This window comes from Schistosoma haematobium (genome assembly GCF_000699445.3).
Source record: "Schistosoma haematobium chromosome Unknown HiC_scaffold_376, whole genome shotgun sequence".
Classification (NCBI taxonomy): domain Eukaryota; kingdom Metazoa; phylum Platyhelminthes; class Trematoda; order Strigeidida; family Schistosomatidae; genus Schistosoma; species Schistosoma haematobium.
This window is the reverse complement of record NW_026137103.1, coordinates 23,814-41,286: the sequence shown is the minus strand read 5'-3', so window position 1 is coordinate 41,286 and position 17,473 is coordinate 23,814. Positions and strand designations below refer to the sequence as shown.

General features: G+C 37.1%; 1 protein-coding gene across 1 annotated transcript; it reads right to left on the bottom strand.

Annotated features, from left to right (window-relative positions):
* Window positions 1-8,813: 8,813 nt before the first annotated feature.
* On the bottom strand, window positions 8,814-11,603 carry NME1 (Nucleoside diphosphate kinase A; the record flags this gene model as incomplete). Its single annotated transcript, XM_012946771.3, has 2 exons — window positions 8,814-9,113; window positions 11,367-11,603. The coding sequence occupies 2 exons, from the start codon at window positions 11,601-11,603 to the stop codon at window positions 9,024-9,026; spliced, it is 327 nt and encodes a 108-aa protein (XP_012802225.2). The 3' UTR covers window positions 8,814-9,023.
* Between the last annotated feature and the right edge of the window lie 5,870 nt (window positions 11,604-17,473).

Genomic DNA, 17,473 nt, shown 5'->3' with positions numbered 1-17,473 from the left:
AAAACAATTTTCACAACGATACCACCAACCATTCCGGAGATTTTGCAAAACAGGCACTTACACCAACAATTTCAAAATTTTGTTTGTTTTGTCTGATAGGTGAGATCGCCACCAATAATATAAAACAATTTTCACAACGATACCACCAACCATTCCGGAGATTTTGCAAAACAGGCACTTACACCAACAATTTCAAAATTTTGTTTGTTTTGTCTGATAGGTGAGATCGCCACCAATAATATAAAACAATTTTCACAACGATACCACCAACCATTCCGGAGATTTTGCAAAACAGGCACTTACACCAACAATTTCAAAATTTTGTTTGTTTTGTCTGATAGGTGAGATCGCCACCAATAATATAAAACAATTTTCACAACGATACCACCAACCATTCCGGAGATTTTGCAAAACAGGCACTTACACCAACAATTTCAAAATTTTGTTTGTTTTGTCTGATAGGTGAGATCGCCACCAATAATATAAAACAATTTTCACAACGATACCACCAACCATTCCGGAGATTTTGCAAAACAGGCACTTACACCAACAATTTCAAAATTTTGTTTGTTTTGTCTGATAGGTGAGATCGCCACCAATAATATAAAACAATTTTCACAACGATACCACCAACCATTCCGGAGATTTTGCAAAACAGGCACTTACACCAACAATTTCAAAATTTTGTTTGTTTTGTCTGATAGGTGAGATCGCCACCAATAATATAAAACAATTTTCACAACGATACCACCAACCATTCCGGAGATATTGCAAAACAGGCACTTACACCAACAATTTCAAAATTTTGTTTGTTTTGTCTGATAGGTGAGATCGCCACCAATAATATAAAACAATTTTCACAACGATACCACCAACCATTCCGGAGATTTTGCAAAACAGGCACTTACACCAACAATTTCAAAATTTTGTTTGTTTTGTCTGATAGGTGAGATCGCCACCAATAATATAAAACAATTTTCACAACGATACCACCAACCATTCCGGAGATTTTGCAAAACAGGCACTTACACCAACAATTTTCAAAATTTTGTTTGTTTTGTCTGATAGGTGAGATCGCCACCAATAATATAAAACAATTTTCACAACGATACCACCAACCATTCCGGAGATTTTGCAAAACAGGCACTTACACCAACAATTTCAAAATTTTGTTTGTTTTGTCTGATAGGTGAGATCGCCACCAATAATATAAAACAATTTTCACAACGATACCACCAACCATTCCGGAGATTTTGCAAAACAGGCACTTACACCAACAATTTTCAAAATTTTGTTTGTTTTGTCTGATAGGTGAGATCGCCACCAATAATATAAAACAATTTTCACAACGATACCACCAACCATTCCGGAGATTTTGCAAAACAGGCACTTACACCAACAATTTCAAAATTTTGTTTGTTTTGTCTGATAGGTGAGATCGCCACCAATAATATAAAACAATTTTCACAACGATACCACCAACCATTCCGGAGATTTTGCAAAACAGGCACTTACACCAACAATTTCAAAATTTTGTTTGTTTTGTCTGATAGGTGAGATCGCCACCAATAATATAAAACAATTTTCACAACGATACCACCAACCATTCCGGAGATTTTGCAAAACAGGCACTTACACCAACAATTTTCAAAATTTTCTTTGTTTTGTCTGATAGGTGAGATCGCCACCAATAATATAAAACAATTTTCACAACGATACCACCAACCATTCCGGAGATTTTGCAAAACAGGCACTTACACCAACAATTTCAAAATTTTGTTTGTTTTGTCTGATAGGTGAGATCGCCACCAATAATATAAAACAATTTTCACAACGATACCACCAACCATTCCGGAGATATTGCAAAACAGGCACTTACACCAACAATTTCAAAATTTTGTTTGTTTTGTCTGATAGGTGAGATCGCCACCAATAATATAAAACAATTTTCACAACGATACCACCAACCATTCCGGAGATTTTGCAAAACAGGCACTTACACCAACAATTTCAAAATTTTGTTTGTTTTGTCTGATAGGTGAGATCGCCACCAATAATATAAAACAATTTTCACAACGATACCACCAACCATTCCGGAGATTTTGCAAAACAGGCACTTACACCAACAATTTCAAAATTTTGTTTGTTTTGTCTGATAGGTGAGATCGCCACCAATAATATAAAACAATTTTCACAACGATACCACCAACCATTCCGGAGATATTGCAAAACAGGCACTTACACCAACAATTTTCAAAATTTTGTTTGTTTTGTCTGATAGGTGAGATCGCCACCAATAATATAAAACAATTTTCACAACGATACCACCAACCATTCCGGAGATATTGCAAAACAGGCACTTACACCAACAATTTTCAAATTTTCTTTGTTTTGTCTGATAGGTGAGATCGCCACCAATAATATAAAACAATTTTCACAACGATACCACCAACCATTCCGGAGATATTGCAAAACAGGCACTTACACCAACAATTTTCAAATTTTCTTTGTTTTGTCTGATAGGTGAGATCGCCACCAATAATATAAAACAATTTTCACAACGATACCACCAACCATTCCGGAGATATTGCAAAACAGGCACTTACACCAACAATTTTCAAAATTTTCTTTGTTTTGTCTGATAGGTGAGATCGCCACCAATAATATAAAACAATTTTCACAACGATACCACCAACCATTCCGGAGATATTGCAAAACAGGCACTTACACCAACAATTTTCAAATTTTCTTTGTTTTGTCTGATAGGTGAGATCGCCACCAATAATATAAAACAATTTTCACAACGATACCACCAACCATTCCGGAGATATTGCAAAACAGGCACTTACACCAACAATTTTCAAATTTTCTTTGTTTTGTCTGATAGGTGAGATCGCCACCAATAATATAAAACAATTTTCACAACGATACCACCAACCATTCCGGAGATATTGCAAAACAGGCACTTACACCAACAATTTTCAAATTTTCTTTGTTTTGTCTGATAGGTGAGATCGCCACCAATAATATAAAACAATTTTCACAACGATACCACCAACCATTCCGGAGATATTGCAAAACAGGCACTTACACCAACAATTTTCAAATTTTCTTTGTTTTGTCTGATAGGTGAGATCGCCACCAATAATATAAAACAATTTTCACAACGATACCACCAACCATTCCGGAGATATTGCAAAACAGGCACTTACACCAACAATTTTCAAATTTTCTTTGTTTTGTCTGATAGGTGAGATCGCCACCAATAATATAAAACAATTTTCACAACGATACCACCAACCATTCCGGAGATATTGCAAAACAGGCACTTACACCAACAATTTTCAAATTTTCTTTGTTTTGTCTGATAGGTGAGATCGCCACCAATAATATAAAACAATTTTCACAACGATACCACCAACCATTCCGGAGATATTGCAAAACAGGCACTTACACCAACAATTTTCAAATTTTCTTTGTTTTGTCTGATAGGTGAGATCGCCACCAATAATATAAAACAATTTTCACAACGATACCACCAACCATTCCGGAGATATTGCAAAACAGGCACTTACACCAACAATTTTCAAATTTTCTTTCTTTTGTCTGATAGGTGAGATCGCCACCAATAATATAAAACAATTTTCACAACGATACCACCAACCATTCCGGAGATATTGCAAAACAGGCACTTACACCAACAATTTTCAAATTTTCTTTCTTTTGTCTGATAGGTGAGATCGCCACCAATAATATAAAACAATTTTCACAACGATACCACCAAACATTCCGGAGATATTGCAAAACAGGCACTTACACCAATAATTTTCTAATTTTTTTGGTTTGTTCATTGCGTTCCTCAACTGCTGAAATATTTCTTTGTCGATTACTATTTGTTGGATTTCCTACGCTTATCACACACACACTTCTAATATTTACTTGATGCAAATTGGGAAATGCTTTGAAATGCAACCACGTCATTCGTAACTTGCAGACATGAAGATCGAACATTTTTTCTTGGGTAATGTTAGTCTAATAATCTATGGTTCAAATTCTAGTTAGCAGCGGTTTCAGTACACAACCGACATGCTGATTACACATTCCCAGGAAGCAGGTGAGTCTGTAGCGATTTCGGTTAATAATGCTAAAACTAATGAGTGCATTCTAGATAATACAGAGTCTTTTTCCAATACACTGTCGGACAGACAGAGGATGAACTTAAGAAGACGTACAATCAATTACAGACACTTATACTCCTGTTTAAGCTGTGGCGGATGTGGTATTTGAATGAACTAATGATTCCTTTGTACTTGTTGAATGCTTGGATTCGAATTCCAAATACAGTAGATTCGTTCGTGCTTATCTGGTACTTCTTGACCCAATTGCGTTATTTCTGGGATTCTTAGTTCATACTATATTTCAAATACTTATAAATAACACATATATGTATGCCGATCTCTACCTCTTTACATCCCACAGAAATGAATGAGTTATTGTCTCGTATCGAATGATGGTCTATTGTTACTGGTCTCATACTTAATCCATCTAAATATCAAGCTGTCAAATATAGCTTGAGACATGGACAGCATCTAAACACCATTTTGAGATCCAGTCAGGCTTATGCCATTGAAGACTCTTTGATAAACACAGTGTCGAAAGTCAGTTATCTTGTTGTTACTTTCCCTTGATCTCTCTTGGTCTTCTCATGTTTTACTGCTATCGAAGGGAGTTTTCCGTCTGACTTATTACACAAAAAGGCTGCATGCTTTTGGGATTGCTTGACACTTACTATTACAATTTTTCAATTCCTGCGTCTAACCTATTGTTCTTTACCGTTCTCCACTATTCTTTCACGAGATTTTGAGAAAAGACTTTGCTGTATTGCGGAGAGTGCTGAAGACAGTTTTCAAGGTGTGTGGTGAATCTTTCGAGGTCTTTATTAATATAGTTATGGATAGACATATAAAGTCTTTCAAACTCCCAGCAGGTGTTAACAGATACCAACCATCCCCTTCACTCATATCTTTCTTCCTGTATAGCTTCTGGTAGAAAGAGACGTAAATGCATTAAGATCCATGCACGCAAGCAAAGGTATAAAAGTCCTATGATGCCTAACCTAGCAAATATATTCCGTGACGAACAGGTTATTAGAGTTAACCTAGTCAATAACCTGTATGTTTAAACATGACTCTAATTTGAAAAGTTGTACAGATTCAGATCTTTTTTTCACCTTTTGTCCTTTCTTTTCTGTTTTTGTGGGAGAAACCTGTTGAAATACCTCTTTCTGTGAATTCTATTATGTACCAAAATATAATATTGAATAAAGCCATTAATAATAATAAATGTTCCTATTTAACATCTTGTTAATATTCTCCCTAACAGTAGGGTATATTTATTTTAGCAGATTGTCATTTAATAATTGAATAATTATGACTTAGAAACAGATATTTAGTACTCCCAGCCTGGAGTTAATTCAACGGCGTTTAAGGTTTAAGTAAATGCAGATATCAAAAGGATGAAGGGTCGGCGGAAAGGATTGTCCAGGACGGAGTTGGATGAAGAATGCTGGTAAGCGGCCTATGCTCATCCACGAAGGGTAACAGGCATACGTATATATATATATATATATATATATATATATATATATATATATATATATATATATATATATATATATATATATATATCGTAGACATGAAGTTACAAATCAATGTTTAGCCATAATGTGTTAGATAATAAATAACATTGTTTATTTAGGCTATGCTATTATAGTTGAAAATTAATTATAAACATTTGCCTGACTGCTTGTTTTTATTTCATGCTTCCCGTGAAATTCTAGCGGAATCCTGTATGCAAAATCCCAGTGATATAGTTTTATTAACTGCAACACCGAATGCAGATATTCAATCCTATCCCCATAAATCCATTCAGCATACTTCAATCAATAATATCGGTTCCATAAAAGCTAGTGGTTGTCAGATGTGCTCATCAATCAGTTGTAACAATGATCAAAATACCGCAGAATTGTCAGCGAATTGTAGTGAAAACTTTACTTCAAGAAGTTCTGTTAATCGATTTACAGCTTTGTCAGACGACATGAGTAAGTTGTAATAAATGTTCTTACTTAAAATTTTCTTGTTAATATTCTCCTAAATTGTACGGCATATTCATTTTAGCATATTGTCATTTATTAATCGAATAATTATGACATAGATACAGATATTAAATACCTCTAGTTGAAAGTCGAGTGTTTCATTGTTTAGGTTCAAGTAAATATTTTGAGTGGATTATCTTTACACATATCTATGAAGTTTGAGCAACATGTTAAAGTATATGATGGAAATCGTTTGTGCACATCACAACATCACGCGAAAAAAGACAACCGAATAGCCTTACTTTTGAGAACTTCCATAAGTGTTTTCGACAATGAAAATAGGGTAAATGGACTGCCACAGATAGGCAGTATTTGGGAATAGATAAGTTTAAATAAAACCTGAATTAAATGATAAAAACTAATTTACAGTATTTGCATTTAATTCCAAGACCTAAAACCTTTGGTATTAGTTATGAACTGAACTACATCGACTTTTAGAATAACATTAACATGATAAAATAAGACGATACTCGTGTATCCTTGATGTTATTTCATCACTGAAACAAACATCCAACCAAATAGTCAATTGAGATGGTATTTAAATTACTTTAAAAAGGTACTCCCGATTTTCTGCTTTGCGGAATGTTCATATTTCCATGGGTTGCTGTGAAATGATTATGTATATATATACAGCCAACTTAATTTCAAGTTTTATTTATTTCGAATTTTTAGCGGACCATGAAGTCACTACCAATATATGCTTAGATGCTTCTGGAAATCAATGCAAACCGTGATCAAGTGGTGACTCATTGAATGCATGAACAAATACAACTAATAGTAGTAATGAAATTAATAATTACAATAAAGCTTTCTGCATAAAGCAACCAGATCATATGCCTAGTTCATCATTTACATGTACAGCATTGTCATCAACTGTAACAGTTTAGAGTTGACGGCGTTAGAGAATATATTCGAAACTCTTTTCGGCTACATTTTACTGTTTCTTGTTCTACATGTAACGCTCCAATTTTTATATGCACTACTTCATTTAAGATTCCGATTTCTTGATAACTTTTTTTTCTACTATTTGTTAAGCGAGTGTACTTCAATTTGTCGTAACACTTTCTTGTGGTCTGTTGGTAGTTTGTTTGTACGTCAGTAGATCCATGTAAGTCTGAATAATTTGTACTGCTACTGCTACTTTGAAAAATAATGTAAGTTCAAAAATAATATTTCTCATCATTCATGTTACTGTATGTAGTTAGGTATATACCGTTGCTCTTCATTATTGTCATATTATCTTTTGTTTCCCTTGATGAACCTGTACTCATGTTTACAGTATATTTTCCTGATTTACTTCCCCACCCATTTACATTACATTTGTATTTTCATCCTGTGCACGACGGACGTTTTCCAACTAAATGTTTCTGTCTTCTACTGTACTGATAAAACTATGGTTGAAATGCTGTTAATAACATGTATGAAATATAAATTATGTTACACTTGTCTAGAATTTGTTACGCCATCTTTAAAAACAAATCTGATCAGCGCTTCGATAAAGATAGAATTAAATACAGTTCAACTGACATGCGAATTCCTATCTATTACGCGAGACGTGATTCTAAAACAATAAGCTCCAACCTGAGTTACCAAGTTTAATCGAATGTTTACAACTAACTAGCTAATGTTAACTAGGGTTAGGAACAAGAGGCATCGGCGACAGAGTTTAAAATTCCAGGTGGTCTGTGTAAAACTGCTTTAAAATCCAATAAGCAGGTGAACTAAATGTTGAAAACGAGGTCAAGAATATTCACTTATTATTAATTACGACGCTGTATGCTAACACACATCACTTATTCACGAACAAACCATGGGATTTTTCGTATTGAATCAGTAATAGCAAGACTACTAACGATGATAACTACAAAATGGTTAACACCTCCTGGAATAATCAACTTCGAGAATAGTACACCGACCTCAAACCTAGAGCATTCAGATCATACTTCATATGAATTCTCTGAATGGACTTCTCCTTATCGATCCTTATACCATAAAGATATTCGTAGATCAACCTTAGATATTGTCTGGCTTGTTGCCGTGGAGATTGAGTTATGAAACCTAGACCAAACACATGCATACCTTGACAATATACATACCATTCGATCAGACCCAAGAAACGAATTTCCATGTAATCTTTTGTTATGACATCCTAGGGCAACATAAATGCGATTTGTGTTCATGAACACTGTGACTGGTAAGAGGTACCCAGCTTCTAAACGTACGCTGACAGGATTGCCATCTTCTGGTTAACTTCCAAAGCTAAAACTCGCTTTCTGGGAAGCCAATGCAATGTGACTGCGGGAAATCTGTCCGATCAAATGGACAGTTTCAGAAGACTTGTTGCTTGTGCAGCCTAGCCTTCTTCGTAAGAACTGTAGCTACCACGGCTCATCTTTCTTTATCCGAATACATTTCTAGCTTTGGACAACCCTGTAACAAGTAGCAGAGACTCAGTGCACACAGCAAAACTAACTCTGTACATTACCTCGAAAAATCGACTATCAACTTTTCAGCAGCATTTGTCCATAGAACATGAATCGTTCGTTGCGCACAGACAGCAGATATTTTGATCGGCGATCAGTGCGGTCCACTGCCAGACGTTTTATTATTGGTACTGACCCAAAGATACCATTATATAAACATCATATAAAGTCATCAGTTAGTAGTAATACAATTCAACCTTCAATTTATTTGGGAAATAGCCAATCACTCAGTCTACAGGGATAAAATGGTGATCAAACAGCAGTCTATTCATGGATCCAAGGGTCAACGGCTTGTTTATATTGACATAGTTCTTGTGGAGTAAACCATAAGTTGATTTCCCTGTTAGCACTTTCAGTTGAGTCTGATCCGTGGACAACATTTCTTCCTACATCTTGGCAGTAGTCTCCCTTATTGATCCAGGACAACTTGCTTCAGGTTTAGTAGCACCTAACATTGTACGTCCGTTCTCAATAACCTAAAGTAAAAAAAACATAGTGGAAAATGCATGTGCAGTAATACGCAACGAAGAAATTACAAGTGTTAAAGGTTAGAAACTTTCTCCATTGAATCAAAACATAGTAAATATGATCGACAGTGAGGGGATATTAGGCAAACACTGAAATAACTGTGGGACTTGTTCACATAGAGTGAGGTTTAATGAGTTACAGTTGAGTCATACTTCTGATAATGTTTGCTTGATGTAGCAGTCCTGATGACGAAACTTTTAGGATTAACGGTTTAGTGATCTTCTTACATTGAAGTTAAGAACGGCTTCTATATCTAGCTTTCATTCTGCTGGTATAAATCGCCTTAGATGTATCACTACAAAGTTGTTACATGAGAAACGAACAGAAAAAGAAGGACGGTTGGTGCTAACATGAAACTTAAACTTGATTTTAACGGCCTGTCGCAGCCGTTGAGTTGTATAAAAAGCACTTCGGCTTATTACGGTATCTCATTGGGCATACATGTTCAGTTGAAATTCGTAGTGAAGACTGGGAAACTGAAGGAGCGGAAAGTGGCAACATTTGCAAGTTTTTATCATATGAACCACTGATTCACCTCAACGTTTTTTAACAGTCTATATGCGCGCTCATAGACCCAACTCATATGTATGGACAGATGTAACAGTAACAGTACGCATTATCATTAAAAATAAGACTTCTATGATAATTAAAAGTTTATTCCTTCGGATTCGATTTTATAAATATGTTTTACTTCGCTGCACAACAATCTGGGTGATCTACGTTTTGAGACCATTTACACGGATACGGGTCCTGAGCAGTCTGATCTCAGAAGGATATTTATCGTGCGAATTTCATCCCTGCGTAATGAAATATATTTTGCCTCAAAAGAAAACTAAGGACACCTCTAGTTGAAACAAAGCATAGTAGGAAATTTTCGTACATGTCAAAGCTTTTGTTTGAGTTGGCAAAACTTTCCAGTTCATATACAGATGATCAAATTACAAAGCCTGAATCGTGTTGTGAGCCTTCAAACTAAATTGAGGAGTGAGAACAAGAAAAATATGGACATGTTTTTGCCTTTTCGTCGTATTCGCCTACGCAACCATGGACTACAATTCTAAAAGGATGCATAAAATAAAGCTTCCTACCCTATTACAAAAAGCTAAACGCTTGGATGCAGCTATTGTAGTAAGAGACTTCAGCGATCAAGTTGGTAGTTTAAACCAGAGCGATAGACAATCAGGTGCGTATTAGTGTTCAAGTTACATGAACAGACAATGGCAACTAGCAGTCTTAATTATGCTAAGACAGCTACTTGTACACAGCAAGCACCAACTTCAAGTATAGGGACAGTGTTTGAAAGGGCAACCCCACAACCGACAAATTGATCTTATACCCATCAGCGATCACTCAAGGGACCCGACATAAGACCTTCGGTTATTTCGGAGAACATGTCTATACTGAACACCATCTAACATGATGACGCCGAAGTGATGCCAACTCAGATGCTGGTCGACATTATTTAGTCATGATATCGACGAGTGATTAGAATAAAATTGTTAAGGCTCTATTGAACTGACAGATACTCGGAAAGCCACTACGTAAGGCTACAAACACAATAAGGTAACCAAGTGGTGGCAACTCGAACTGATATACGTACGTACGAAGTTCTACGTTGTTACTGACTGACTGACCGACGACCACTCATTGTTTCAGCATATAACAGGGCAAAAATCCTTTTATGGTAACTACAGAAGAGTCAGTCTGACATAGATTTTAAAACTTGACAATCACCCAAGGCTTTACTAGGTCTCATGAAGAGCAAACCTGGGAAAACCGGGCTGGTCTCAGACCTGGTGTGGGTAAAATATTCGCAATTTGCCACGTCCACATACAGACATACCTATGGACTCACAACCACGGTCGTACTTATCAGCCCTAAAGATCCATTTTATTTTGTTGATCATAAAATCTTGTGCAGTATCTCTAAAAGCATAACAAACAGTAAAGTTAGGATTTTACGGGCTCTACTCGAACAATACTAATGGAGTCAGAGCTCATGGAGGGCTGTCATTTGAAGTGTTCATCAAAACTGTCCGCTTTCTTAATTTTAATTCAACTGTCATAGACATACTCTACGAATTCCTATGACCTTGGGGAAAACCCTAAAATCCGGACCACTTGCAAATTGGAGACATCTGGGGAGATGAGAAATATAACGTTTTTGCAAAAGGTATCGCCTTGAGTTCTTACTTACTTACCTTACGCCCTTCGAATACCATTGGTACAACAGGTCCAGATGACATATACGCAACTAGTTTTGGAAAGAATGGTAAAGATTTGAGTGCCTCGTAGTGAATCTGAAGAAGCTGTTCTGAGGCATGCATCATCTTAATTGCAACAAGCTTATAGCCTCGCCTTTCAAATCGTTGTATAATTTCCCCAACAAGACCTCGTTGGACTCCATCAGGTTTGACCATTATGAACGTCCGTTCCATGATATGACGACTACCTCAAGTGAATTCGCGCCCAACTGATGAACAATAAAAGTGTATTCGAACAAAATCTCGACAATCGTTTATAGACACATGTACATTTTTTTATTATGACTGTAGTAGTTCTTCGCGTTTCGGTTCCATACAATAAAACTGTCTTGACGTTCGTGTTGAAATTTCTGACTTTGATGTTAGTTGACAGTTGTTGATGGGAAATGGATGACTCTGAAACGCAGAACAGTAGGAAAGATAGCCAAAAATAATGCCCGTTTACTTGGTAACTCCTTGCTGGACTCAATGACTACTCCGCCAAAGGCCCGAAGCAAAGCCTCGTCAAGCACTATTGTGAATCGCTCGCTCAACTCCCATGACTTTGTTACAATGAAAACTAATTGTAAGATGCAGGATCTAATATAACGATCGAAAGCCGTGAACACGATTTCTAAAGAAGTTAAGTCTCTTCCTAGTTTAATTATTTGGACCATAGAATAGTCGAAAGACAATGACCCTGCTAAAATACATGCACACGATCTGCAATTAGTGGAATCTGTGATAAGAAATGTAGTACCTGAAGAGGTTTCAGGGGTACATATCACGAACGTAGTACGACTCGGTAAATTGGTTGGAGGCGAGGTCCAATCAAGAAGGATTTTGAAGTTGGTTCTTGGGAATTTTGAAGAAAGAGGTAGAATATTGAATAACGCACAAAACCCGTGATTCAAATATTCGTATCCGACCAGATTGGACGCTTGAGGATCGAGTTAAGTGGAAGAATGCTCTTACGGAGTTAAGAACTCAAAAGTCAAATGGCGAAACTAACCTTACCATTAAGGGTTTTCGGGTAACCAGGTCTTGGAAGCCAATGCTTCCGAGGTCTGTAGGGGTAGAACGAATGATTCCCAAAAGTGTGTACTACACGGACGCCTGTAGTCTTGGAAACAAAATGTCCGAGCTAAGTCTGATGGTGGATGAACTAAGTCCCGATATAATTATTGTTACAGAAACTTGTTTCACCGTAGATATAGAATGTTCTCCCATCATTACAGGCTATATCTGTATTAGAAGTGATAGTTTTAAGTCCCAAGGGGAGGCATAATTTTATACGTTAGTGATCACTTTCGTATATAATCAGTCACATCGGAGGAGCATGTTAGTGGTACATGTGAGGTAGCATGTTGTAAAATTAAATCTAGAAATCAGTTAGTGACTGTAGGAGGAATATACCGTGGCTCGTGTTGTCTCGCTGACGACTTTATCTTAAAACGCATCTGTTCTCGGAGTATGGCAGAATGCTGTCTTCAACGCACCTCATATCAACTGAATAGAGCTTACAGCTCCAGGCGGTGGTTCCGATAGCGACGTTTTATCAACCATTATTCAGTGTGCGCCTGTACAATGTATTGAGAAACCGACACATATTGACTTGAAACATGATTCGTCACTGCTGGACCTCGCCTTCACCCACCACTGTGAGGATGTCTTTGATATTCAGTACCTTCTCCCACTAGTGAACAGTGATCACGTTGTAATTCACTTTAAGTTTAGGACACGTGGTATACAATTTGAATCAGTTCCACCCCGTCGCAATATCTGGCGAGCTAATATTCCGGCAACCAGAGACTGTGCTATCTCAAGTGATTGGTCGGTCGACGTGGATCGATCGATCGAAGACTAATTGAATAAGTTTAGGACTACATTTGAGTCCGTAGCCTCACCGTTTATCCCATGGTCAGCACGTAAGTTATCACATTGCTCTCCATGGATTAATAAGGAAACCCGGAAGCCGTTAAAGCGTAGGAAACACTTCTGGGACTTATTCTTGTTGACAGTTCACGCATTATTTGAGCATCAGTACCGAAAATTCCGGAATATTTGTAAGAAAACTATAGCTAAATCCCCGATTACTTACGAACGACAGTTGGCACATGATAGTCGCACTTGTCCGAAACAACTGTTTTCGTATGTTAAATGGCGAATAAAACGTAGTGATGGTATTCCCCGTTACTGTTACACGAAAATTCAGATTTCCTAGCTGAATAAGATCGGGCAAAAGCTGAGGCTTTTTCAAACAATTATATTGAAGTCTACTGCTAGGGTTGAAGCTATCACGACTTCACTTAATCTGCGAACGAGAAACAAGACTCGATGACCAAAGACCAGTAAGCTAGCCAGTTGACGCGTTCCAGCCCCGCAAACTAGAGGAAGAAGTCCAAGCTTGGATTGAGGAAATAGATTCTGCAAACAGTCAGAAACGAGCGATAACAGCAAACACAATTCAAAACGTATATATACAGTACAAAACCGCCCTCGGGGAGAGTTACCAAATAGCATACTAAAAGACGCAACTGGCCAATAGCATTTAAGATATTTCCTAGTGGGAAATACAACATGAAGGTGACAAGAGCGCTTTTGGCGCGAAAACAAAGAGATTAAAATTTTATAAATAAAATTACAAAAAAGGTCCTTTCTCAAGTGAATTCGTAGTATGGCGTCGAGTCGCGGCTGACTATGATCATCACTACAGGGAAACTACGTACCAGTTAACCGATAAGATCCTCCGTAAGCCAAATATCAGAAGACAGTTGATGGCTGTAGTCGAGATGTATTTGTTGGCGATCTTGTGGTATCGAAAGAATACCGAGATCATGCCAGATCACAAGTGTGGTTACTGAGCGTAACCGAACTCGTGCAAGGTCGCAATCAATGGACGAATGTCTTTAGTGCAGTTAAACAAACAAGTACAGTAAACCAATCACTAGTACAATTGGTTATAATAATAATTGCTTTCATTAAACCAATCGCGTCCTCTTGACAAAAGTAGGTTACTACAAGTTCTGGGGATCTAACGTCCCCAACATCTACTCTACGTTTCTTGTAACAAATACTTGTCCCAATCACGCCGAGATACCAGCCATCGAATCTGTACAGGTGACTGAGAAAACTGTCCTTCCATTGGTAGCTAACCTCAAACCTTGTAAGATACCGAGTCCTGACGTGCTACATTCACGGCTGCTGACATCTCCTGCGGACATCATTTCGGTATCGCTCGCGACAGTTTTCAACGTGTCCTTTCCAGTGGACCAACTCCCTGTAAATTGAATAGACGCTATAGTCATTCCCATATTTAAGGATGGTCAGAGATAAGCCACATCTAACTGCTGGCCTGTCAGTCTAACCAGCAAAGTCGTCAAGTTGTTTGAAAAGATAATTCCAGTTAAGTTGCGAAGTCACACAGATTCACACAATCTGTCGGCTCCTGAGCAACGTGAGTTTCGTAACAAGCGTTCATGCTCGACTAACTTACTTATAGAGGGAGAGGATCGGACAGCAGCCTTAGATAACGATCTGCCTGTCGATGTGATATTCACAGATTTTAGCAAAACATTTGACAAAGTTTCACACTAACGTCTTATGCAGAAGCTCTCGATCTTCGGGACAATAGGTCCTGTAGAGGAGTGGATAGGAAACGTCTTATGTGATCGCAGACAGAGAATGAGGGTCAATGGAACGCTATCCGATTGGAAGCCAGTCAAAAGTGGTGTACCCCAAGGCACCATCATAGGTCCGCAACGCATGTCCTACCCACCACAAATTTCTTTCCATAATTTTCTCATAGCTAATCACGTGCAATTGAGTTTATTCTCATTTAACTCAGTTAAGCCGTTTTGTTAATTTATTTAGCGGACAAAGTCATCCACACTATAAAAATTTATTGTACCCTTATCATTATTGTGCTTCTATGAAATACGTATGCTTGAATATTGTTTACTGCCTACGCATTTATTCACTCTGCTAGTCTCACTACTAACCGCTTATTTGATTCGATTACTCATTCATTTCACCATATATATATATATATATATATATATATATATATATATATATGTCCATGTTATTCATATTGAACACACACCCTCGTCTCGTTCTTGCTCTGGCTCTCGCTCGCTTGCTTGCCTTTCGGCACAACTCTTCTATTCTTGTTTGGCGCATCTGTACGCTTGGATATATGTGTGTGGTCTCGAAATAAACGTAATCAACGCTTCGTATTCGCCTTCTGATTAATATACCGTTGGGGCGTTATATAGAACGGTTATCAAGACGAACTGTGTACAAAGTTTAAGGATTATATCGAATACCGACCACCACATAATTGGCGATCCCGTCGCGAGAGAGTATGGTTTATGGGGAATTTTATAAATATTTTGAACATTCAAGATAGAAATGGGACAATTGTATTGTTAGACACAAGAAACATCTTGAAGGAGGTAAGGTTAGTGCATCCTAAATATTTTAAAATGAAATTTCATGACATACGTTCGCGTACTTATTTCCACCAACAAAAAGTAATTATTGACCCCTAAATAAGACCTCGAATTGTCTTATAGGTATACATACAAAACTCCCTAAAAATCACCCAATTTACTTACAATATTAAAAGATTTGTCAATCTCTGTAAGGCACCACAAAAGTCACTTAATCATTAGAACGGACACAAAATACTTTGGGACAAGTCAATCGCTCTCCAAGCTCCATTACTAAAATCTGTACCTTGATGCTGACTTTCGGGCAAAACACCGGAAAAATGCATGATACGTTTTGTTCGTAAAATCGAATATCTCTTTATATGTATCCCAAGTAGTATATATATCATAGAATGAGGCGAAAAGCAGTTTACGTCTGTCAGTTTTTTGTTACCAACGCTAGCGAATATAACCGACTAGATAACAGAGATAAATAAAAAGAACGCTTCTAGCAAAAGATCAACTCATTGCACACATTCGTACATCAGTTAACAGTACTTGATCTTGATGACCATTGTATACCAGTAAAGGTTGCTAACTCTGATTAAACTCGAATAATTCAACACTTCGAAGGTGTAGTCGTGAACACAGGCAAATCCTTCTGCCAGTATTTAATGTATCGAAAATAATTATCATAGAATAATAGTGTATGTATGTACATTCGGGCATTCAGAAATCCATACTTCACAAATTTTCCATTAGCTATTACGGATTCATTGGAATTTCGAATGGGTCGTTGTGTAGTGGTTCTAAAACCTGAATAATTTTGATATTTTATCTTTTGAATTGTTTTGGATTCATGTTTGCACTCTTTTAAGTACCAGTTATCATCTTTCCATCACTATTCTGCTTTTTAGTGAGATACTAACTCTGATATGCTCATCCTTGTACCCTTTAGATTTTCGTCCTGGCTGAGTTATTTTACTTCTCCACTTTCTTTTAAATAAGAAATTCATCTGTTGGATATAAACCTGCTAACAACTGGCATTTATGGTAGCATATCAGACCAGATAGATGAATGTATTAAAAAACTTAAACTCCGAATGACTCATGATATGGGAATACATATTTAAAAGATGTTTTCTGAATCAGTATGTACTACGAATGGTGCACACTAGATGCCATATAAACCGAAAATAAGGACTTACAGCAGAAGTTTCGAAATACGGAATGCCTAGATCATCCGCTAACCCTCGGGCTTTTTCCACATTGTTGATATGCTTCTCTTTCAGGTCTGTTTTATTCCCCACAAGAACGACTAAAAGCCAGGTATATGATAAGAAAGTACTCTTACCCGGTATACGTATATTATTAGGTTTCCGTAATTCTCTCAGGGTAAGCTTTGCACTGGAGAAACTTTCCTGGTTAGTTACATCAAAAACAACAACGATAAGGTTGGTCATATTAATCTACCCTTATAAAAATAATTAATGTCCTACATAATGATTCATGGGATCCTGAAAAACTTCTTTGCCTGGGATATTATATAAGAACAATTCCTAGGAAATAAGTTCTTTACTGTTCACTTTACCGCACGATGCTGTCATCCACTTCTGGTATTGTCATTGTTTT